Below are 26,275 nucleotides of genomic sequence, written 5' to 3' on the forward strand. Positions count from 1 at the left end.
CATTTTGCACTGAAAAAGAAAGAAATTTATATAAAAAAAAAGAAAAAAGAACAAAAAAAAAGCAAAAAAAAAAAAAAAAAAAAGAAAACTACCTCCTTTCCATGCCACTGTGTTTGTATTCCGTTAACAAGAGCCAGAACGTGATCCATACCAACACTGAGAAGTGTGATGAATGAGCTGAAAGGAAGTAGATCTGGATCGACAGGTTCATCACAGGAGAAATATCACAGAACGGAGACGTACACCAAAACGTTGTCCTTAATCGCTCACGGATATGAGGTAAAGAGGTGCGCCTTTACCCTGCGAGGCTCCGTCTCTTATTTCTGAGAGTTAACTTGCATGTTAGTAGATTAGACAGCGTTTATTTTTATTAGAAATAAAAAGGAAAATATAGACTATAAACGCTCCCGATTTATTTATAAATTAAACTGTACATCGACGCCGTCCCGGATCCGAGCACACCGACTGAAGCTGAAGATGATCGATGGTGAGTGATAAGAGCTGTAAAATAAGGTCACTTCATACCACGCAAGCGAGTGATCGAGCCGTTCCCGGACACATATCACAGAAAAAAAACCCAAAACAAAACAAAACCTACTCTGCAGCGCCCGACGAACGGCGGGGAAGTCGGACGCAGAAAATTACATAGGAGACAGATTACACACATGCAAAACAATACTCAAATAACAGAAGGTGTGGTTAGCTGCAAGAAAGGACAGACGCTAGGACACGGAGGAACGCTAAGCCTTTTTGGTTAGCAGTAATGAAGGCACTTTTTTTTCTTTTCTGTATTTTTTTTTTTTTTAAATAACAAACTGACAAACACAGAGGACCAAAACAACAACAAAAAAACACAATCACTTGCACACCATCTGTTTCTTCCCTAACCTTTAGGCCCCAGGCCTTTTTTTTTTTTTTTTTTGGATCATATTTCACTGTGAACCTGGTGTTCACCCCTGACTCGGATCTCTGCTCGCCGATGTGACTACTTTTTCCATTCGCTGCATGAAAAATCCCCCGTTTCTTACTGCTTCCTTGATCCAACTCTACACAGCTGGGGAAGTAATCAGCGAGTGCTGATGTTCCCCAGGAAGAAGGCCTTCGGTGAGCTACGACACCATCGACCCCAGATTTCGTTACAAAACAACATCCTCTTATTCGCTGTGGTTTTAAATATCAATTCCCATAACGTCTTAAAGCATCCGCAACTTGAACAGCTTAACAAACCGCTAAGAATAACAACAACACAACAACAACAACAACTAGATGCACCATAAGCTGAAACTCTGATGCGACGCTCGACATCCGATTACGGTGTGTTTTGCGTTCTGCTTTTACGTAACAACCGTTTGTAAACAACAGACGTGACGAATGTGTTCCAGGGACCCGTGCGGACACCTGGTGAAGCTCTGAAGCGATACCTACAACAATTACAGCACACGAAAAACACCTGGTTAGCCAAGTGCAAGAATGAAAGCAGCCTTGTTTACGATGGCAAGATGAATCCTGAAACTCCAACAAAGCCCTTCAGGGCTGAGTAAAGATTTCGTGGCCCTGACGCCGTTACATTAACAACACGATCGCCATTCGATAACGCAGTGCGAACGGAATGTCATCGGAACCCCCGGAAAATCTTCTGATTAGAGTTTCGATAGCGTGAAGGCAGAAGCTGGAGATATGGCATCATGAAAATCTATAAAAATGTAACAAAAGGACTGCAATTGATGCAACAGAATTCGGAAATCTGAGGCTTTCCGCGCAGATCAAACTGTGCCACCAGGCCAGATAGCCAAGCTAACGCGTGCACGGCGTGCCGACGACGTCGAGTGTGAGATCGGATCTTTAGTTATCCGGATACAAGTCGCGTATTGATGCAAAGAATAAACATCTAGCTATCAAGCTTTGTGGTGCTCAAAGGAGAAGACACTTTGTGGTAGAGACAGAAACAAAGCTGTAAAGCCAACAAGAGATAAAATGTTGTACTCGACTTAAAAAATAACTACAGACGTTTTGATTGCAATCATTGTAATCGAGATCAGAAATCCAGTTCAGGCCATCTGCATCCCAGCACATGACTCGTACTGCTCTGGCATGCTCAGGAAACAGCAGTCACTCAAATAGGGATCAAATATAGAACAGTTTCCTGTCCCCGAGAGGACAGGAAGAATACAGCCGTTATATCCTGTTGAGCTGCAAACTGCGGTTTCTTCTGATATTCTTTGTAAACAGTGCGCTAGTCATCACTTAAACCTTGCTAGTTGATTTCCTTTGGTCACCTATTTTCATTTACAAAATAGCAGATGCCTATAAATACAGCACGCTATTAACCGTGGAAATGTGAGACGCAGCTGACTGGCTTTCTGAAATTCAACAAATGGATGATGAGTAGTAATCTAATGACGCAATTACCGAAAGAATCTGTCGGGGGAAAAAAAACAAAAAAAACAATATATATATTAAGAAGAGAAAACCTAAGTTGTAATTCTAATACATGTTAACAGTAAAATACATCACCTAGGCCCTAAACATAATTGTATTTCTGATACACGTCCGACCGTGAAGCCGTCTCTGAGTATGAACACGAGTCCAAAACCGTCTGTCGCTCCCCCACCCCTTTTCTGCTCCTCTGCTCTGTTGGAATGCTCCATTTTCCAAGTCTTTCAGTCCTGCCACGTGGCTCTAGATTTCCAATGTGGGTAACGATCCGGATCAGGAGGCAGCCAGGGCCTTGATCAGGTACAGTTTGTCGCCCTGCTCGCTGGTGAAGATCGGTGCCTTTTTGTAGTGTTCCACCAGCTCCTCCATGGAGCTGAACTTGCGTTGTCCGATGCAGTACAGGTTGTCCTTCAGCTGCACTTTGAAATGCTTGTTTTTGGTCTGGGCCTTCAGTGATATGGAGAAATCATTGGGCTACACGGGAACAGAAAGATACAGAATTGAAGGGGTTTAGAGCTCAGAGCAGGTTTTGGTAATATTAAAGAGAACGGGCTTGGATTCTACCCTTAGAACACCGACACTGGAGAAAAAAATAATAAGCAAAACCCAATAAGTTCTATTAAATGAATTTTCAGAACATGCTTTGAACTTGTACAGTTAGTACAGTATAGTAAAGTCTTGCTCAGATGAGAGAACTGTTGTTTAGATTAGACAAAAACAGCCATCTGATACTATTTGAGCAGATTTACTTTAGGTTTTAAAGTTTGTAAGATCATCATGCTTGTATGATTTTCTGTGAAGGTTGTGTTTTAATACCGATGGACTTCTAGTCTCAGGTATTCAGGTAAAATTCTATAAGTAAATGAATAAATGCAACCAAATGAACAATTCTCTTACTCGTATCTATATTTCATATGGATTATATTTCACATATTTAGTCACATCTCTAGTTAAACCTAGAGTTAGTTCGTTTTGTTCAGTTCCACCGCTTCACGAGGTACAGCACCGAACACTTACCGAGGACTCGCTGTCTCTGATGAGGAAATCTCCCTCTGAGCCTCTCTGGTTGAGCGCCACCTCCGCCTGGTGCCGGGTCACTTTGCCATAGTACCATTCCTTTCCCGCGAAGCGCCCACTTCCAGAAGGCTCGATGTAGTCAAAGTCAGGTGTAGGGGGTCCAGCCATGCTCCCTGAGTTCTGAGACTCCTGCAGTATGGTGACATAGTTCTTGGGCACTAGACCGACCTGCCCGTCAGCTTTGCGACACTTCCACCACTCCGGGTCATTTTCCGGCTTTTCCATTACTTCCATCACTTCCCCTTTCTCAAAGTTCAGCTCCTCGTCGTTACTGGAGCTAAATGGATAAAGAGCCTGAACAGTATGGAGCACCCTATTGCCATTTGCGCTGTGTACCACGGCGGCCAGCTTCTCTGACAAGCCCATCATGTCGTTGCTGGCCGAGCCGTCCGCGTCTTCCGTCACGTAGTTGGAGGGGAACCAGCCAGAGCGTCCACTGTAGCTGCCTCTCCACCAGCCATCGCTGCACTTTTCCATGACGATGACCCTGGTGCCCTTGACCAGAGAGAGCTCATCTTCCCGTTCGGCAGTGTAATTAAATTTCACCAGTGCCGGCAGGTTCAGGTCGTAGAGCCGCTCTCCGTTGTCTGGATAAAAGTCCGCCTCCGCGTTTGATGCCGTATCCCTCATTCCTGTTTTTCGCTTCACCTTCCCGATCCCTGCAAATATATAAACACACGGATCACTCGAAACCCGAAGTTCAGATTTGTTGGATAAAAAAAAAAACACTAGCATGTGCTTGAGATCTTTACTGGTGTAATGTAAATAAAACACAGCCTAAACAAATCCTGGGACCGAGCTCAAAATATTGGCTTTCCGAGGAACTTTCTAATAGGTTCAATATGTTGACTTTCAAGGCTTAAATACTGAGCCAGTTTTGGGGCAGCCATGAGACTTCCTGATAGCGTGCAGGGAAAGTTTTATATACCTTTACCTTAAAGCCCCAGAGTCATTAGATTATTATTATATACTAAAAACGTATAAATGTTCAAAGAAACGACCCGGATTGAAGTTACAGCATGCTATAAAGTCAGGAAGATCAAAAGTGTTTAACGGTGTGTGCTTATGCTAGTGTTTAGAGCAGAACGGCTTCGTCTGCAGGGATCACGTTGCAGGGTGCACGGTTCAAAGTGGGAGGGTGTAATTAGCAGTGGTGTCTTTGTATAAGCATGTCAGTGCACATCCCTATAAATGCAAAGCACACGTAACATGTAGATGAATACTTGTAGGGATAGTCCTCTGGAGTTACTTGAGGCACAACCAAACAATGACTAACCGCTGGTGAAAGCTGCTGCAAGTCATCATGAAATCATTGCAGCTGGGATTAAATCAAGTCATAGCTCACGGACTACTTGTACGTCGCCCCCGGACGAGCATGTAGAATATTCCACGTTCATCTAAGGCATATCACGAGGCAAGCGTCAAAGAAAACAAAATCAAATAGTGTGCAAATAGACAGCAGAACTTCAATACCGTGATGGAGAGTGGCTGCCTGGAGTTCTCAGACAGATACTTGTGAAATGCCTGTCTTTGCACGTGCACACACACACACACACACACACACACACACGCCTCATTATTTGTACTAGACTTTGTTGCAGGCTCTGGCAGGCAAAACCTGAGAGAAATGAGAACTTGTCCAAGCACATGTTTTGTGGCACTTTAGGAGTGTTTTCTTCCCACACTAGCTGCATAGAGAAAACAAATTCTAATCGATTCTGACACGTTCAAATGATACACTTGTCTGATGTGAATTCATCAGTGTTGCACCACAGAAGTCAGAGTTCTGACTGATATCCTGGCAAAGTACAAGGTGCTATGACCCATGCACAAATATGATACCTGTTTATTGGAGAGCTGACAAGGAACGAGGTTAGCTTCCTGGTTTCTTGTGACTTTTACATACTTTGTGGTTCTGATATAAATCCAGCGTAGACCTGCAGTTGTTCTAACGACCGAGCTAGCTAGCTAAGCCAGCTATCCAGAATGATGCCAACAAAATTCTGTTAACTGTTCCCCAATCTGTTCCCACGTTTAGTGCCAAAAGGTGTGGACTAATTATATTTTTTTGCAGTGTTGCAAAAACTTTCCACACAAATGCATGTCACTGGAATGATCACCACACCCGCTGTACACCATTCTTTTGTCTGGAGCGAGGGAAAGAACAAGCAGGAGATATTAGGGAGTAGTACGAGAACGTGCGAAGGAGTGAACGGTTAGGTTCATCGGCGATGCTGAGGATTCTGACCTGTCACACCAAGTTTGGTCAGGCTAAGTAGGCCGGGTTTGAGGATTATTGGGAAAATAGCGAGGCTCTGGGCTTGCACAACTCAGTGCTGGGTTTGGCAAGAGTCCGCAAATGGTGTTACCATGAAGGAATGTCCACTTGGCAGAAAGATGCTCCCCGGCCCAAGTCAAGAACACAAGAACTGAGACAGAAATGAAGCGCGTTCAACTTGGTGATATGCAGGAAGGTCCTTTGATTGTTCATATCGATGGTATGCCACACCAAGGAGCCATTTTAATGTAAACCATGGCAAATATTAATCTGAAAACTCTTCAGCAGTAAACTTGAGTACTTGACAGACATTTTGTCCACACGTCCATTTACAAATGTGGGAGTGTACACGATAGTATCCTTTTAATATTACTGATAAGATAGTAAAAAGAGCAGCTTGGAATCCTTACAGTGCAAATACATAAACAATTAAGTCAAGCAAACTTTTATACATTCACTCCTTTACCATGGATGTGCTTGTGATAAGGAAATGGCTGTGCCCTAGGGGTGAAAGGGGGCATTTTAGGATAGTAAGAGGCATAACTGTATCCAGCATTGTAAAAAGAATCTGACTAAAAACACTGGCCGTAAATGGCAAAAACATGGGTCTGTACCCAGTCGACTGGTTTGATAAGAAAACCAGTTGTGTGCCCACAGTTTCACACCTATTCCTCATTCAACTAAGGGGCTTTTTACACCTGGTCACTTCATGCGTTTTCTGTGATCAGATAACTATCCGATGGTAAAAAGACCAGGTAAATACCACCATAAATCCGATGGTACAAACCACTTCAGGAGGTGGTCTGGGACGCATTTCAGATGAAACTGGACAGGTGTAAATGAATGTGGTTGTTCAAGCCACATACGTCAGCGCTATACTCCTCCCAAACGGAAGTACGTCACTCAGGTGATCTTTCACCCAGGCGTCTCGTTGGGGCTTAAAATGCGCTGCTGCCTCCAGCGACAATGCAGCAAACAGTACGTTTTTTTCGTCTTCATTTTGATTGCACTCTGAAAACCGCATACACCAAAGCGTGTTCATTTCAATTACCCCGGAAATGAGGTATAATATATTTACATTTTGGGCGGGAGTAGAAAGATCGGATCGATATCCGATTCGCCGAGACGCATTTATGTGGCCTAATGTAAATGGAACAGTTTTAACAAATCAGATAGCTATCGGATCAGAGACAACACATGAAGTGACCAGGTGTAAAAAGGCCCTAAGCTACCTGACTACAGAAATATACACCCATATGTGGTTCTTCCCCACTATGTTGCCACAAAGTCTGAAGCATCTGATTGTGTAGAAAGTTTTTGTGTTCCATAGCATTTCCCGTCAAGGACAATCGCCTGTTCCATAGCATTACCTGTCCACACGGCCATGACCCAATGTCGAGTGGAAAGCTTTCACATTTGTCCCACACAGGTTGCAGCTGGTGACAACAGTTGACTTTTACTCATTTCCTACTGATGTTCTTGTGAAAAACAGGTACAGTCATACAGCTATTGTTCATTTTCAAGATTTTGGAACTAGAAACCTAACAACTGTAGAGACAGAGGTGTAACTACGGCTAAACGCTGTGTGTGATTAATTCTGAATGAAACCATCCCATGAACAAAAACAAAGCTTGAGCACTGCTCCTTCCTGCTCTTTCACTTATCGAGCGTCACAACCGATAAAATCAATTCTCGCCTTCCTGACTTTATGTGACAAACTGCTTTGCATTACAAATCCACCTAAACCAGTGCATTTGACTTTGATATGGAGCTGTTGTTAACGAATATTACACACGAATAGACAAGAATTGTCAGCTCTACTGACTATAGGAATTTAATGATTCTTAACACGTAATTTACTTTTTTAACCAAAAATAAAAAAATAAAAAAAGTGAAGAGGGTCTGAATACGTATCCAAATCCTCTGTATGTATGAAAGTATAGATTAAGAAGAAGAAGAAAGAAGAAGAAAGAAGGAGAAGAAGAAAGAAGAAGAAGAAGAAGAAGAAGAAGAAGAAGGAAGAAGAAGAAGAAAGAAGAAGAAGAAAGAAGGAGGAGAAGAAGAAGAAAGAAGGAGGAGAAGAAGAAGAAGAAGAAAGAAGGAGGAGAAGAAGAAGAAGAAGAAGAAGAAAGAAGGAGGAGAAGAAGAAGAAGAAAGAAGGAGGAGAAGAAGAAGAAGAAGAAGAAGAAGAAGAAGAAGAAGAAGAAAAGGAGGAGGAGAAGAAAAAGAGGAAGAAGGAGAAGAAGAAGAAAAGGAGGAGAAGAAGAAGAGGAAGAAGGAGAAGAAGAAGAAGAAGAAAGAAGAAGAAGAAGAAAGAAGGAGGAGAAGAAGAAGAAGGAAGAAGGAGGAGAAGAAGAAGAAGAAGAAGAAGAAGAAGAAGAAGAAGAAGAAGAAGAAAGAAGAAAAAGGAAGAAGGAAGAAGAAGAAGAAGAAAGAAGAAGGAAGAAGGAGAAGAAGGAGAAAAAGAAGAAGAAAGAAGGAGAAGAAGGAGAAAAAGAAGAAGAAAGAAGGAGAAGAAGGAGAAAAAGAAGAAGAAGAAGAAGAAGAAGAAGAAGAAAGAAGAAGAAAGAAGGAGGAGAAGAAGAAGAAAGAAGAAGACGAAGAAAGAAGGAGGAGAAGAAGAAGAAGAAAGAAGAAGAAAGAAGGAGGAGAAGAAGAAGAAGAAGAAGAAAGAAGAAGAAGAAGACGAAGAAAGAAGGAGGAGAAGAAGAAGAAGAAAGAAGAAGATAGAAGGAGAAGAAGGAGAAAAAGAAGGAGAAGAAGGAGAAAAAGAAGAAGAAGAAGAAGAAAGAAGAAGAAGAAGAAGAAGGAGAAAGAAGAAAGAAACAAGAAGAAGAAGAAGACGTCTGCGATACAACTGCTGAGATAGAACTTCAAATAGCAGAGCAGTGACTCGCGTGACACAGAAAATTTCAGGGTTTGCAGTGCTGTGGAATTTCCGTCAGCATGGTGGTGATGTACAAAGGTTTAAAACAGAAGCTGGGAGACACAGAAAGTTAAATATCATCTAGTTGAATCTAAAAAAAATGGGAGTTTTCTTCATTGTTCAAATCTGTCCAAATCCTGACAGATGGAATACAAGTATCATAGTTATTTAGCAAAATCTAATCGTGAGAGCATTTAAAATAAATAACTGTTTCATGCAGCTGTAGTTTTCTCGGCACAGGTGAACTTTTCTCGTACCACAAAATGAGGTCGAGTACAGAGCAACATGCAGCGTTTCTCTGCTCAGTCAGGTTTCGTAGGCTTACATGACCCCGCTGTTCCAATCATAAGCGCTCTATGGTAAGCTGCAGGATGAAAGGTAGCGGTTTGGTTTCTTCTACCGGTTACGACTATATACTAGTGTACGAGACTACGGTGTTACTGTATGAGTAAACCTAAAGTGCTTGCAACATAAGTGAAGGTCATGATGGACTCGCTTAGTGTATGAAATTTACAAGGGAAGGGTCGTCTCAAATAGAACGCAGACGGTTTTCTAGTAAACGGAAAAATAATTTAGCTTCTATAAAAAATAATTTTAGAAAAATAAAATTTTTCCAGTCGATGGTTTAATGCAGGTGATGTGATGCCACTAGCTTCACTAGCTAGTAAAATATGGATTAACAGAAACTTTTAAATGCTGAAAACATAAAATCACGTGGTCTAATTTAAAAGACATCTGTAAAGCGTCTTGTCCACCAATTTTATCCAATAAGTGCATAAGATGAATAATAGGTGCATCGTCCGGGTAGTTGAATCGCACTGCCTCTTGTTAGAATTGTGCACTAATCAGTGTGCAATATGTCTGAACACGGTTACATGATAGGTTTCATATTAACTTCATTTGTAGATTAGCAAAACAAGCTAAGTGTGCCAGCTATATGTACGCGAGAGACCGATCGCTTAGTCGTTTGCTTGAGGGGCCGAATGTAGCGGATCATTAAAATGAATTTATGGATCGTGGTTGTATGCAAAATAATACGGTAACTTTTAGTGATGGTGCGCCAAAGGGAAAACTCTCACACGGATCTAATTCCTTACTTAAAAAAAAAACAAAAAAAACCCAAAAAAAAACGGAGTGCTTCGGGCTACGTCAGCACTTCTTCCGTATGCAATTCCACAGGCGAAGATGCTCAGGAAGGCTGTGAATCAGAAATGTTCCCCGTGTACGCTCGTTTCTCTCTTCCCCTCCCGCTCGACTTCTTTTTCTTTATTGTTTTTATTTACGCCTCTGCTTTAAAACCCGGTCACCAGAGGTACGCTGTGGAGATTTCTCTTGGATTTCAAGGTTCTTTTTCTCCAGCATTCTTGTGTGGATTTCCCCTGTTTCACTCTTTCCTCCTAGCAAAGCAGCGCATGCTGCAGAGTAGCTCAGATTAGCCACTTCCTCTGGACTGAACATCCTATTGTTCTCTGATATGGCTCCCTAGTGTGCAGAGCTCAGACTCTATATACACACACACACACACACACACACACACACACACACACGCGCACACGCGCACACGCGCACACGCAAACGATGTGCATTTCAGTACTCAGGTTTTCTGCCTGAGTGAAAAATACACAGCAAGACAAATAAATGTGGAGGAAAAAAACAAAGCTCGCAGCAGGTGGACGGGTCTCTGCTGTCTGGTCCTCGCAGGTGGTGAGGCTTTGAAAAAGGTTAAAAACAAACAAAGAAAAAAGGAGACATCTAAAGGATCAGCCACAGTTAGATTGATAGGTTTGCGTTAAGAGTGGCTCTAAAAAACCTTTTTCCACATGAGAGCTGCATCAGAAGAGAACAAACAAAGAGAAATTCTCTTTCGTTTCTCTCTGTGGCTTGCTGATAGTGGCACGAAAACGGTCTTCGAGCTTCGCAGAAGACAGAAGACGTTTTCAAATCCGACAGTGCTGTGAAGAACGGGCTTTTATTCGCTGCGAGGTCTGGCGAGATCTTCTCTTTGTGTTTCTCCCTAAACAAAGTGAAGACGTTGTTTGAACAGCAGCTAAGTGAGAGGTTTATCTCTAGCGTGTGTTCAACAGCTCCCTGCCATATGTCTGGCTCCGGGTATCAAAGGTAGGAATGTGAGGAGCAAGGATGTGAGAAAAGGCCTGTCATCACACTGCTCCATGGTCCAGGTACTTTGAACTATTCGGTTGTTATAAATAGCCAATGTGGAACATGTACACCGTATTCTTATAGTAATGTAAGAGAAGAGAGGAGAAGACAAGACAACAGAAGACAAGACAAGAGAAGACAAGAGAAGAGAAGACAAGAGAAGAGAAGACGAGACAAGTGAAGACAAGACAAGAGAAGACAAGAGAATAGAAGAGAAGAAAAGACAAGAGAAGAGAAGAAAAGACAAGAGAAGAGAAGAAAAGACAAGAGAAGACAAAAGAAAGACTAGAGAAGAGAAGAGAAGAGAAGAGAAGAGAAGAGAAGAGAAAAGAAGATGAGACAAGTGAAGACAAGACAAGAGAAGACAAGACAAGACAAGACAAGACAAGACAAGAGAAGAAAAGACAAGAGAAGAGAAAAAAGACAAGAAAAGACAAGAGAAGAGAAGACAAAAGAGAAGAGAAGACAAGAGAAGAGAAGACGAGACAAGTGAAGACAAGACAAGACAAGACAAGACAAGACAAGAGAAGAGAAGAGAAGAAAAGATAAGAGAAGAAAAGACAAGAGAAGACAAAAGAAAGACAAGAGAAGACAAAAGAGAAGACAAGAGAAGACAAGAGAAGAGGACAAGAGAAGAGGACAAGGGAAGAAGACAAGAGAAGAAGACAAGAGAAGAGAATGTTCTCAGGACTAAAGAGTGTTGAAGAAGAATTTTGATCAGGAAAGAAAATTACAGTCTTTTCCAGTCTCTCTTTTAATAAAAAAACAAAAAATAAACTGCAAAAGTGTGACATCCGTCATTTTACACACTGGTCTTGTGTTGGGAATTTTACACTGGAGACTCCTTCCATAAACCTCACCACACACACACACACACACACACACACATTTTATGGAGTAAACCCCTGTGGACGTGGTTCCTGTATCAATGACGGCATATAGGACAAGCGTATTAATGCATAAGCCTGTGATTTGCCTTACAGCCATAACTTTAAGTCCTTCTGAGGAATCAGAATCTAGACTTGAACAATGAAACTCTTGTCTTTGTATATCCTCACATGCTAGTCAGCTGGGGCCTGAGTGTGGGGTCAGTCGTACGGCACGTCCTTCAGGGGTCCGTGGTGGGAGTGTGGGGTTTCAGCTCAGGATAGGCTACTGATCGGTAGCACGAACCAGTAGTTTTAACCACAGAGTCAGCACTACAGCTGGTACTAATCAAATACCACTAGCAGATTGAGGAGAAAAAAAAAGGGTTTCAGGACGTGATGTCATAGGAAGCAGGTGGTGCCAGTAACTCCACTTCATCACACTTCCTTATCCTTGATTGTTTTCAACCACAGCACAGCCCCGAGTGCCAGTGGCCCATGGTGATGTATCTTCCATGAGCCTTCCGCACACAGCTCTCAGGAGTGGCCCTCTGTGTCCACTAAACATCTACACAAACTTCAAGTGACTTCACACAGTAGGCCAGATTTCCCCCTTACTCAATCATCCTTCTCACAAGATCATCAGCTGCACAGAACACCACAGAGAGAGAGAGAGAGAGAGAGAGAGAGAGAGAGAGAGAGAGAGAGAGAGAGAGAGAGAGAGAGAGAGAGAGAGGAGGGGGGCCAAAATAGAGGAAGAGGGAGTCACAGGAAACTGTAAATGTAATGAGTGAATAGAGCTGAAAGAAAGTGTGTGTGTGTGTGTGTGTGTGTGTGTGTGTGTGTGTGTGTGTTTGGGGGAGGGAACCCTCAAGCTTGTGTGTTTGTGTCTTTGACATTCCTCTCACTAATCCTGCCAGATCTCATGGCGCCTTTCTGTGAGAGAGAGAGAGAGAGAGAGAGAGAGAGAGAGAGAGAGAGAGAGAGAGAGACCTAGAGAGACCTAGAGAGAGAGACCTAGAGAGAGAGAGGCCCAGAGAGAGAGAGAGCGGCTTAGAGAGAGAGAGGGAGAGAGAAAGAGAGAGAGAGAGAGGAAGTGGAAAGAAACGGATGGACAGACAGACAGACTGACTGACGCTCAGACGTTCGTGAGTCAGTGGTCCCCGTTTCCTCATTTCCTTTTCTCTCTACTCTGTAGTTCTTCCAAGCCAATCTGTACACAGCTAGAAAAACACTTACTCCACAAGCAAGGGCTGATCGACAGAGAGAGAGAGAGAGAGAGAGAGAGGGAGAGAGAGAGAGGGAGAGAGAAAGAGAGAGAGGGGAGGAGGAGAGAGAGAGAGAAGGGCACTTTAACATGTGAAGATCACGCTGGTGTGCTGTTTGGGTTGAGTTTCACAGACACGTCCAGAACTTTCCTCAGAGCTGAACGCTCAGAAAGCAGACGAGGTAGTTTTTCATATTAACTGTAGCTTTCAACGACACGTTTTTTACAGAGACTCGTTTCAAAGATGCTTTTATCCAAAACAAGGTTGTGGTAAACGGCTAAGGCTATAACACAATGATGCTAGAGCTGTACAGGTCCTCAGAAGGTCCTCAGAAGGTCCTCAACACTCCACCCACCAGGTTAGCCAGTGATTAAAATGGCTGCTCACGGCATCTTTACGTCGTATAACCTAGCATTTGCTGTTGAAGACGTATTAGCTACCTAGCTGGTTATACGGTTCACTGTTTGAGGATATACAAGTCCATCACTCATCACACCTTAGCTACATCACTCAAGCAAAGCTCTCTTCTCTTGTAGCACCGCATACATCTGGCAGTACAGCCAGACAGACGCTGGGGCTCAACTCGAGGACGTCTTTAAACCCTGCTCGTAGTGTTATTTTTATTTGTATCCATCAAAACTATTTCGCAATATCTAAACAAACTAGTAGCCTAATTTAAACCGCCGGTACGTTGAACAGGCCGATACTAAGAACGAACAAAGGAGCCAAATGTCCGTGTTTGCTGGTCCTGGAAACACAGGACTACTAGAAGTAAACCTCGTCCTTGTTTGCGCAACATCGTTGTGTCTGTTTGATCCCAGCCTCGATCTCTAATATCGTACACTGAACCTTTCTGATGGGTTTACTATTTGCCATAAATAAATAAATAAATAAATAAATAAATAAATAAATGCACTCTGTAGGGTTCAACAACCTTCTGATAAATATCACAAACCCACCACATCACACTTTGTGAATTGTGTGGAAGTAATGACGTGCCCGGGCCTCGTCGATCAGCCACGACAGTAAGGATGACACAATGACTGTAGTTGTTCCCGTTGTGCAGTTGTGCGATTGCAGCGCTCACCCACTTATGACAGTAAACCCGTCGAGAGAGGTGACGTTGAAGCGGACACAGAAAAAAAAAAAAAGTCTGGGGGGAAAAACCTTATTAAAAGGTAGTGTAAATAAAACTGTGTGAAATTCGACAGCTAGAATGAATAAACGCTCTGCTGCAATCGAGAGGAAGTGAGGAGATTTCAGCAGGTGAGGAAAATGAAGGTTAGGAGTTCCTTCACACACCACTGATTGCAGTGTGTGTGTGTGTGTGTGTGTGTGCGAGAGGCACAATTACAGGCTTCCATGGAAGCTTCTACACACCCAGCTTTAGCAGACGTGCTAACGGCCGGTGTGAGAGGAACCAAAAAAGAAAAAAGAAAAAAACCTGTGGAAAGACTTTTCACCCACGTAGAAAACGTGTTGGTTCTCTTTTCTAATATCTGAATTCTTCTCTGATATCTTCTACTTCTACTTTCACATACACACACACACACACACACACAAACTGAGTGTTAAGGAAAAATACAGCACAGAGAGGGAAAAAAAAACTTCCTGACAAGTTCCCACCCAAGTGAGTGAAAAAATCCTTCAGCTAAGAAAATCATGACTTGTGATGAAATTCCTGACTGTTCTGTGATTCGAGGGCCACGTAAAAACAAAAGGAAGAAAGAAGAATAAGTGGAAAACTCACGGAAGAAGTGTTTAAAGAGGTTAGCCATATCCATTTCGGGCTCCCGGCGACTCTTCCTTCTGCAGCTGTGCAACTATTCCATGTGAAACGCCCACAGGAGGAACGGCTACACAGCAAGCAGGAGCCCCACCCATGTGACCGCTCTCGGCCAATCAGACATGGCCGAGAGCTGTGCTCAGCTCAGTCAGACACACACACACTTCCTCAAGTAATGACCCTGTGAGTCTTGGAGCCAGAATGACTCACTGAATCAAATCCTGTGATTCACCAAGGCACAAAGTGCAAAACCTACAAAACTCTACACCTTTCCTCTCTCTCTTTCTCTCTCTCAACCCTCTCTATCCCACCCTCTCCCACTCACACACACACACACACACATAGTTCCTCAAGTAAAGACAAAGAGTCTTGGAGCCAATTCAAAAACTATTCCTATGAGTAGCTCATTGAATCAAATCCTGTGATTCACTAGGTCGCAGAATGACCTGCAGCCCTTTATAGCCCCTCCCGCCGCCACCTCTAACACACACGCACACACACACAAACACAGTTTCTCAAATCATAAACCTGCTGGTCTTACAGCCAGATGAACAACTGATTCATCCGACTGACTCACTGAATCAAAATCTGCGAGTCTTTACATTTATAACAAACGGAACACAGAGCCACAAGCAAAGCCACAATCCCCCACTACATTTAACATGTGCAGGAACACACACACAGGTACGCACACACACACACACACACACACAGGTACGCACACACACACAGGCGCACACACACACACAGGTACACACACACAGGTACACACACACACACACACACACACACACACACACAGGTACGCACACACACACAGGCGCACACACACACACACACACACAGGCGCACACACACACACACACAGGCGCACACACACACACACACACAGGCGCACACACACACACACACAGGCGCACACACACACACACAGGCGCACACACACACACACACAGGCGCACACACACACACACACAGGCGCACACACACACACACAGGCGCACACACACACACACACAGGCGCACACACACACACACACAGGCGCACACACACACACACAGGCGCACACACACACACAGGCGCACACACACACACAGGCGCACACACACACACAGGCGCACACACACACAGGCGCACACACACACACAGGCGCACACACACACACAGGCGCACGCACACACAGGCGCACGCACACACACACACAGGCGCGCGCACACACACACACAGGCGCACACACACACACACTCAGGCGCACACACACACACACTCAGGCGCACACACACACACTCAGGCGCACACACACACACTCAGGCGCACACACACACACTCAGGCGCACACACACACACTCAGGCGCACACACACACACTCAGGCGCACACACACACACTCAGGCGCACACACACACACTCAGGCGCACACACACACACACACTCAGGCGCACACACACACACACACTCAGGCGCACACACGCACGCACGCACATACGCACACACGCACGCACACACAGAGAGAAAGAGCTCCATTTACACAAGGCAAACTTAATTTCCTTTTAGCTTTTCGGTGTAAAACCTTACTGCCATTACTTTAATGTCCACATGATGGATCAGTTTATCTTATAGTAAAGAAATGATCAAAATGTAAAAAATGCTGTGTGATTAGTCCGTTTCCTCAAAAGGTTAAATTCCTGCATCTGTTTTTGTACACACACAAACGACTCGTGCGACATGTTTATATTACTGCACTCGTACTATAGATAAATGGCACATCTAATATTAACCTAATAATAACACTAATAACACTAATAATACACACACACACACACACAGACATATATAAACCTGCTGTTTAACATAAAAAATGTATAATAATGGATGTGGTGAGGTTTCTTATTTCTGTAACGTTACATAAGTGATGTCGACATGTTACGGTTTCTCTGCAAAATGCTTTTTCTCTCATTCACGATGCTGAACGAGGCCACGGTGTAAGTGGTAACACTCCGATGTTAAATATATCTAGAAGCTGTTTAAACCTGCTTTGTGTCTTTTATTAATATGTTAAGCAGCAAAATCAAAGGCAGATCACAGTAATACAAGTGGAACAACACGCTCCAGATCGAGCTGTTATACAACACTAACACACCTCGCTTTCACTCTGTGGTGTGTGAAATACGTATAACAGCTCGGGTCAAGGTGTTATTCTTACTTATTAAATACTTAACACTAGTTCTGAATCTAAAAAGAATAAATAAATATGGCTCAATATTCTTGTAATTTTTGCTGTAATTGGTATGTGTGTGTGTGTGTGTGTGCGTTCCATACCTTCAGACCAACTCTGGAAGGCCTTGTGTAATTGTTTTTTGTTGTTTATGTGGCTCAAAAAAAAAAAAAAAAAAAAAGCAGAACCAGAGCAATTACTCAACAGCAAAACAGTGAAGTGGTCATTTTCAGTCCTGATGGAAACTCTGATATTATGCAATAGGTAAATAATAATGCTGTATTTGGAAAAGCTGCGTTGAAGCTGCGTTAAGAAAACAAAACAAATATAACTCTGGAGAGAGAAGATTTCAGCCTGAACATCTGAATGCATGCAAGTTTATCTGTGATGGTGCTATTTATCAAAAGCTGCTCTCATATATAGTGTGTCTGCATGAGCGAACACACTATACACACACACAAACACACACACTACACAAACACTACACAAAACACACACACACTACACAAACACTACACAAAACACACACTACACAAACACTACACAAAACACACACACACACACACACACACACACACTACACAAACACACACACACACACTACACAAAACACACACACTACACAAACACACACACTACACAAAACACACACACACTACACAAAACACACACACACTACACAAAACACACACACACACTACACAAAACACACACACACACACACCCCCACACACTACAAAACACCCCCACACACTACAAAACACCCCCACACACCCACACACTACAAAACACACCCACACACTACAAAACACACCCACACACTACCTACACACCCACATACATACACACTACACACACGCACACACACACATACACACCACACTACACACACACTACACACACACTACACACACACTACACACACACTACACACACACTACACACACACTACACACACACTACACACACACTACACACTCAGGATGTCCCTGCAGACCCGAGACAGTTTGACCACACGGCTATGAACAGTGAGTGAAGTCTGTAAATCTAAATTCAAAACTTTACATCTACCTACACAAAAAAATCTACATTTTTAGAAACTTGAATAAAGCGTCCAATAATATAAAACTTTAACAGCTAGAAATGACAAAATATCCTAAACTATTATTATTATTAGTAACATCTAATTAAATCTAGTAAAATAATTAAAACAGATTTTATACTAATTTATTTTGATATTTATTTACTTGAGATATTAATCGGTTATGACGGCTGGTAAAAGTTTGCACGATGTCCACAAACCAAATAAGACAACAATTTCTCATTATTAAAGAAAAAAAAAAATATATATATATATATATGAAATAAACATATAATATATAATATAATGAAATAATAATAAAGAAATGCACAGAGCGCATCAGGCATTGTGTCTCAGGATGTAATGATAGAAAGGTGTACGTTTTTCCTCAAAAGTCGTAAATATCGCTCCAAAGACGTAACGGAGAAAACGGGCCGGACTGCAGCTATAAAACACGTCCGAGGCCTGATGTTTATGTTACGGAGCCCAGGGGCATCATTAATGTATTATACAGCTAACTGGATTGAAATGTGTCCAATTATAACAAAGTTCTTTTGGAAATCTTCATCCTGCTCGCAAGAACTTCATCACAGATAAACGTTTACTCGAAGCCCTAGTCGCACGAGCCGAAGTCTATGAGTCTTTAAAACATAAAGCAAATGAATGTCCAGGCTTACAGGGGGGTGGGGAATAAACACACAAAACAATAAAAAAAATAAAAACAAAAGATGGTTTTTTTTTAAGCTTTTTTTGTTTGTTTGTTTGTTTGTTTGTTTGAGTTCAATTTATTTTCTCCTGATGTTTTGTTTTGTCTCATTTTTTTTCTTCAGGAAAAAAAAGAAACGTGCAAAAATGAACAAAACAAGAAAGCTTCAGAAAAGAACAAAAAAAAAAATAATATAATATTGAATAATATTAAAAACAAATATAATAACGATTGAAGACAAAACATCAGAAGTAACACAAACAAACATTAGTATAAAAACAAACGCTGAAAACAGAACAAAGAAACCAAACAAAAATAAGTAAATAAATCGGAGCAAAACGAAAAGGTGTCCTTACTTACGTCTGCTGGTGTGACGAATAATAAACAAACAAACAAACAAAACGCTAAATCAGAATCTTTGTATATTCTAAAATGAATGGTAATATTCGCTGTAGTGGAACACTGGTGTCTTTTCTCTATATTTATATGAACCAAATGAGTACCGTAGAATTGGCAAAGAGAAAATAAACAAGCAAACCCTCGATGGACGACATTAATTAGTCGTGCTGGTTTGATCCATAATAATAAATCAGTGATCATTAGTAATATAATGGACATGTTATAAGAATAATTAATGAATTATAATTCTAATTATAATTATAAATAAGTTCCGTATCTGTTTCGACACTTTTCAGCACAGCTTTTAGAGCTGTAGAGCCTCTGTTTCTGATTAAGAGCTCGCTTTCAGCCACCAAATCTCTCAAAAGATGTTTATAGGCAAATAAAGTCATTATGCCCACCATATGTCACTAGTTTACTATATTTAAACCCAGCAGATGTGTTTCTTACCAGGATAATGAACTGAAGGCTCCAGTTCCACCCGACTCTACACCTGCAGCTCTTCGACACAGCTTTGTCTTTACAACACGAGCTAAAGTGTGACTTTTCTCTGAAGCTACAGCAGAAGACCTCTTCCTGCGTGTGCGTGTTGTTTTTTTTTTCTTTCTTCCTCCGCTTAGTAAAAATGCGGTTGTGAAAACAAAAGCACTGAGGTACTACATGAGAAGTGGGGTCTATGGTGGAAAGCTGACCTATATGCAACGACAACAAGCCGAGCGAACCCTTACTGAGGCGTCGAGTCCGAGCTCGTCTGTCTCGGCTCTGTGAATCGTCAGTGTGTCATTACGGAGCGCGGCTTTACCTAAAGTGTCTTTGAGGTTCTTGACGATGGAGCCTTTCCTGGCGCTGTTTTTCCGCTCCACGTAGTTGGATGGGACGAAGCCGGTTTTGTTGGTAGCGTTGCGGACGCGCCACCAGGACTTCGAGTCGTCCAGCAGCCACAGTCGCTCGTTCTTCTTGATGTCCAGCTCCTGGTCCTGCTGGGCCATGTAATCGAACTTGGCAATTACGATCACCTCTTCCGTCATCTTGGACTGTCTTCAGCACTGAGGACAGAAAGAGGACACGAAGCAAAGCAAACGGATCAGATATTGCTCTTAAAACATGTTCTGAACGCTATACCAGGACACACACACGGCAAACATGTCGTACCTTTTTATCATCTTTTATTCTTTTAATTCTCCTTATTTCTTTCCATTCATTTTAAAATGTGTCTTAAACAACCTACTAAACACCGACACTTTTATATCCCTTTTGTAAGATAAACAGGCCGGTGAGAGTGTTAGCGTAAACGTTAGCAGCTCCACCATTGTTTCTACCAGAGAGCAAACGCTCACAAACATAATAGTTTGGTCTTCACAAAATTCACAGGTCTCTGTTCTGCTAAAGAGAGCTGGCACAAAGTGAAAGTGAAAGCAGATGTCTCTCACACAACATGCTGTTTCTCTTTCGGTGAATTGGCTTGAAGTTTTGCAAAAGATTAGAGAAAGCAAATCTGATCTTGGCACAAAAATGTATGCAAGCAGGACTAAATACCACACTAGAAAAAAGCTTGATTCTTCTTCTTCTTATTATTATTTTTTTTGCTTTGACAGTCAGTTGCATGGTCCTTATGAATGTCTAGAAACCTAGTGACAAAACACTACATCTTGGAAAAAACAAAAACACAAATATTTAAAGACTAGAAAGGGAAAAAAAACGAGTACATCATTAAGAGAGGAATTACTGATTACATAAACAAAATTAGTTCATCAAAAGAAGTGTGACGACTTCTATAAAATCACCTCTGGAATTGTGACGTTCTGGAGCAATCAGCTATGTGTCTACATGATGTCAAGAAGAAAGAACTTCAGTCCTGACCTCAGAGAAGAGAGTGTTGCTGCTCATCGATCTGGAAAGGGTTACGTGCAAACAATTTGAAATCCGCCGTTTGACAGTGAGAAGGATTGTTTACAAATGGACAGCCTTTCAAGACAGTTGCTGATCTTTCCAGCATTGGGTGTCCCAGCAAATTCAGACCATCTAATGCTACTTATAGTATAGAGCCCAAGAGCTAGATCCTGTGACCTGGATATGAAGGATGGGTGGCTAGATCCTTAAGCCCCCGCTCTCCAAAAAAGTAAATACACAACGTTTGGAATATTTTATCTGAACAAACTATAAATGCTCCATAACAATATCCTTAGGATTGATGAGACCTGAGGAGGAGACGTTTGGCCATCGTGTACTGTACCATGTTTGGAGAAAACCAAACAGTGCATCACCACATATACCCCTTTTCCACCAGAATGAACTGAGTGCTGGTTCAGAGCTAGCGCTGGTGCTGGTTCAAAGTTGGTTCCAGTAGCGAACCTTCTAAGAACCGGTTTGCCTTTCCATCGGTTAGAGAGTGAAGAAAAAGAAAAAAAAAAAAAAAAGAAAAAGAGTTAGACGATGAAGAATCTAAGACAATAAAGACAACCAGGATGAAGATGATGAAGTAAATGATTAACAGGAGACTCTGGTTTACTGGGTCTGGCTGATGGTTGCAATGTGTAGAGTTCAGATGTCTCCTGTGTCTCTTTAGCTAGAGTTCATAAATCATAATCGCTCCAGTGATCATAAACCGTAACCGTCAGCAAAGCCACAGGGCGGTTTGGTTAAAAAAAAGAAAAAAAAAAAAAAAAGAAAGAAAGTACAAAAGGAAATGAAAGCGAAAAAGAAATTTTAAAGGAGCAGAAGTCCTCTGTAGAACAAAGCCTTTAAACAGAAGGAGCCCCTTTACAGGTTACTTTGTGGGTGGATGGTGAAGAGGGTGTTTACTGGAGGTTTTGTAGGTCGTCTTCTCAAATGTCAAGGCGGCCCTCAGGAACCGCACACAGCTGTAACATCTGTCCAACCTGAAATTATTCTTACAGCTCCCAGATTGTGGGAGTGGACACGGGACATGAAATCGGTCTACTCGGTTGCCCTGCAGTGTCACTGCGTAGTGACGGATGATGGATGAGATACGACAAGGTCTCCCGTACGTGACTAAACGTGAAGCGCATGGTCCGTGGAGCGGAATCGGAGCCGAACCTGAACCCGTAAAGAACGAAAAGAAAACATGTGCGATGTGAAGTTACGTGAACCTTAAGACATTTCAATGTATATCGGATCTGTAAAGTATATTAGATCAGATTTTTGAAATTCCAGTCTAAAAAAATAAATAATTAAATAAATAAATCAGGCCAAACTAATTCAAAAACAAGCATTAAAACAAAAAACAAAAATCATGTTTTTGTTCCCTTAAATTTTTGAAATCTGTTTTATTTGAACCTAAAATTTTAATCTTATCTTTTTAAAAAAGTCTGAATTTTTAATTTTTCAGTATTTTAAGATGAAAATTTTAATCTAGAAAGATTTGAATCTGACATTTTTGTCAATTATTTTAACCTAAAGAAATAGAAAACCTAAATTATTTGAAGCTCATTTTTTATTGCCCCCATTTTTCTACCCTAAACCTCCTATAGTTTAATTTGTGTGTGTATTGTATTTATTTATTGATGTTTAATTCATTAGTTTAACCTGAATTTTTGACATTTATTTAAGCTTTAATTTCTGAATTATTTTGTCCTAAAAACCGTTAATATCATCTGCTGACTCCAGAAAGAACGGTGAGCTAAAACCAAAGGTAAAGATTCTCACCTGTACTGCATCAAAGCTGTCCACTACAAAATAGAAACTTCTTAATGGGCACCTAAAAAAGAACAAGAACAAATAAAGAACTTAAATAAAGGCTGAATAATCAAGTTTTTTTTTAAACACATTTATTTTTAATGCATTTCCATCTGCGTGTTTTGTCAGTATTTGGTTTCAGAAATGTTATAAGTGACATCAAGCACTGGACCAATCAGGGCACAAGTTAAAGGAAGGAAATAAGGAAATCACACATGGAGGACAAAATGTGGTGAAAAATCGAAAGTAAATATAATGTGAACTAAAAATTACAGTGGCGGAATTCCAGAGTTGGAATAAATCTAGAATCAACAACATGTTTATTGTGTATGTATGTGAGAGAGAGAGAGAGAGAGAGAGAGAGAGAGAGAGAGAGAGAGAGAGAGAGAGAGAGAGAGAGAGAGAGAGAGAGAAAGAAAGAAAGAGAGAGAGAGAAAGAGAGAAAGGAGAGAAAGAAAGAGAGAGAGAGAGAGATAGAGAGAGAGAGAGAGAGAGAGAGAGTGAGAGAGAAAGAAAGAAAGAGAGAAAGAGAGAAAGGAGAGAAAGAGAGAAAGAAAGAAAGAAAGAGAGAGAGAGAGAGAGAGAGAGAGAGAGAGAGAGAGAGAGAGAACGAAAGAAAGAAAGAGAGAGAGAGAAAGAAGGAGAGAAAGAAAGAGAGAGAGAAAAAGAAAGGAGAGAGAGAAAGAAAGAAGGAGAGAAAGAAAGAGATAGATTGAAAAAAAGAAAGAAAAAGAGAGAGAAAGACAGAAAGAAAGAAAAAGAAAGAATGTAAGACAAAGAACAAAAGAAAAAACGAAAGAACGACAGACAGAAAGAAACTAATCCCTGTGTACTCGCTGTTGCTACAGAAACAATACTATAGCAATACTATCGCTGTTACTATAGAAACAATAGCATGTAAGAAAGAGTGTGTTGCAGCTATTAGTCTCTGTGTGGAAATAATTCACACCTTCTGACCAATCAGACCTGAGAATTCAACCTCAGTGTGGTGTGAAGTATTTTATCACACACACGGTTCATTTCGATGAAATTCTTTGCTGTGTTCATATACGGACGTCTTTAAAGCCTTCAATCCTTTCACCCTTTAACATCTTGTCTATACTCCTAAATAAGTCCATGTTCCTACAAGTACGACTTTCAGGCACCGATGCCTAGAAACCAAATCCCTCTAACGATACGCCTGTGTTTGTTTATCTCTCCGAGGCCAAACCGTAGAGGACGACACGCATCCATCTTTTTCCAGACATCAAAGGCACGGTGGCGGTATAAAGCGCTGTTGCGTAACGAACCTGAATGAACTCATCAGGCTCCACATCACGCTCTTCTGGGTCACAGTGTTAATGTGGAGTGAGTCATACGGACGTGCGAGATGAGGCCGTAAATTAGCCTGTCACACACCAGATGTGGCTAACACGTGGCCGGATAACGAAGTCCGGGCTCCTCCGGATCACAGCAGAGATCCAGAAACATTGGTGTAAAATTGGTGAACTAATACACAATACATGGAGACAGACTTCCTGGTACAGTTCCTTCTGGTTCCTTCTAAATTTGCTGCTAAAGAAGTTCTGAGACTATTTTGCTGAACGCTGCTTGAGGAACAAATTATTTTTAATCGAGCGATCACGTGTTATGAATTTGAGCAGCGAGACGGAGGAAGTGAATAAACGCTAATTCAGGGAAGACTGATTTGAAAGTGCTTAAATTTGCCGATTCAGGAGATTTGATTAGATTGTTTATTTAATGATAAATGTTCAGTGTGATCTGTTTTTAAACAACAGATCCCTGACTGAAGACGTTAGTGTCCAGCACTAACTGTATGTTAAATCTTATGTAACTCTATCTAACCTCAAAGTACTGATTGTAAGTCAAGGAAAGGTAAGTGCTGATTATTTGTCAAGGAGAGAGGGGGGAAAGGAAGGAAAGAAAGAAAAAAGAAAGAAAAAAAGAAAGAAAGAACTTATTCTTGGTCAAGGAAAGAAAGAAAGAAAGAAAGAAAGAAAGAAAGAAAGAAAGAAAGAAAGAAAGAAAGAAAGGATTGTTGGTCAAGGAAAGAAAGAAAGAAAGAAAGAAAGAAAGAAAGAAAGAAAGAAAGAAAGAAAGAAAGAAAGATTGTTGGTCAAGGAAAGAAAGAAAGAAAGAAAGAAAGAAAGAAAGAAAGAAAGAAATATAAATCTAACCTCAAAGTACTGATTGTAAGTCAAGGAAAGGTAAGTGCTGATTATTTGTCAAGGAGAGAGGGGGGAAAGGAAGGAAAGAAAGAAAGAAAGAAAGAAAGAAAGAAAGAAAGAAAGAAAGAAAGAAAGAAAGAAAGAAAGAAAGAAAGAAAGAAAGAAAGAAAGAAAGGATTGTTGGTCAAGGAAAGAAAGAAAGAAAGAAAGAAAGATTGTTGGTCAAGGAAAGAAAGAAAGAAAGAAAGAAAGAAAGATTGTTGGTCAAGGAAAGAAAGAAAGAAAGGATTGTTGGTCAAGGAAAGAAAGAAAGAAAGAAAGAAAGAAAGAAAGAAAGAAAGAAAGAAAGAAAGAAAGAAAGAAAGAAAGAAAGAAAGAAAGAAAAAGAAAGAAAGAAAAAAGAAAGAGAAAGAAAAAAGAAAGAAAGAAAGAAAGAAAGAAAGAAAAAAGAAAAAGAAAGAAAGAAAGGATTGTTAGTCAAGGAAAGAAAGAAAGAAAAAAAAAAGAAAAAGAAAGAAAGAAAAGATTGTTGGTCAAGGAAAGAAAGAAAGAAAGAAAGAAAGAAAGAAAGAAAGAAAGAAAGAAAGAAAGAAAGAAAGAAAGAAAGAAAAAAGAAAAAGAAAGAAAGAAAAGATTGTTGGTCAAGGAAAGAAAGAAAGAAAGAAAGAAAGAAAGATAGAAACAAAAGAAAGAAAGAAAGAAAGAAAGAAAGAAAGAAAGAAACAAACAAACAAAAGAAAGAAAGAAAGAAAGAAAGAAAGAAAGACAGAAACAAACAAAAGAAAGAAAGAAAGAAAGAAAGACAATCCTTTGTTTATATTGATTAGAACACTTCAGCAGGTTGATGTAGAAAGTGACTCAGTATCTACACAATGTTCTCATCCACACATCACTCACTGATTTCACTTGAATCATCTAGTCTGGTGGTAAAAAAACAAGAACCCTATCAGGAGTATTGAGGTTTCTAAGCTTTAGTTCCCTTTAAACTTCCTCAATTCTGTATTAGCAAGTGGTTTCTTTTTATTCTTCAGTCTTCTGTGTAACTGATCCTAGATCTGCCGCATTACCTCTGAGGAAGTGTGTCAGGACCCTGAGAACAGATCTGAGATCAGATCCTGCAGGAGTCTCCTGTGAAGCTGTTCATTAGGACAGAGAGGACGGGACGAAGACGAGACACAGATTATCACCTTGATATTGGGTCTGACTTCCTCTT

The 26,275-nt window shown here is 41.1% G+C and overlaps 1 protein-coding gene and 1 pseudogene across 5 annotated transcripts in view; one reads left to right on the plus strand and one right to left on the minus strand.

Moving 5' to 3' along the window:
• The window catches only part of nck1b (NCK adaptor protein 1b), a 54,930-nt gene that overhangs the window by 318 nt on the left and 28,337 nt on the right, over positions 1-26,275 (minus strand). For 3 of the 5 annotated variants that reach the window (XM_060869581.1, XM_060869583.1, XM_060869582.1), the window contains exons 2-5: positions 22,865-22,916; positions 20,001-20,244; positions 3,454-4,172; positions 93-2,910 (exon numbers count right to left, since the gene is read on the minus strand). In XM_060869581.1, coding sequence (XP_060725564.1) covers positions 2,710-2,910; positions 3,454-4,172; positions 20,001-20,226 — 1,146 coding nt within the window. In that variant the 5' untranslated portion in view covers positions 20,227-20,244; positions 22,865-22,916 and the 3' untranslated portion in view covers positions 93-2,709. Of the gene's footprint in view, positions 1-92; positions 2,911-3,453; positions 4,173-14,761; positions 14,920-20,000; positions 20,245-20,982; positions 21,090-22,864; positions 22,917-26,275 lie in introns of those variants that run through there. The other 2 variants (XM_060869585.1, XM_060869586.1) reach the window with 2 other exon arrangements.
• The window catches only part of LOC132845435 (trichohyalin-like), a 30,080-nt pseudogene continuing 25,981 nt past the window's right edge, over positions 22,177-26,275 (plus strand).

This window comes from Tachysurus vachellii, chromosome 5, assembly GCF_030014155.1.
Source record: "Tachysurus vachellii isolate PV-2020 chromosome 5, HZAU_Pvac_v1, whole genome shotgun sequence".
Taxonomy (NCBI): Eukaryota; Metazoa; Chordata; class Actinopteri; order Siluriformes; family Bagridae; genus Tachysurus; species Tachysurus vachellii.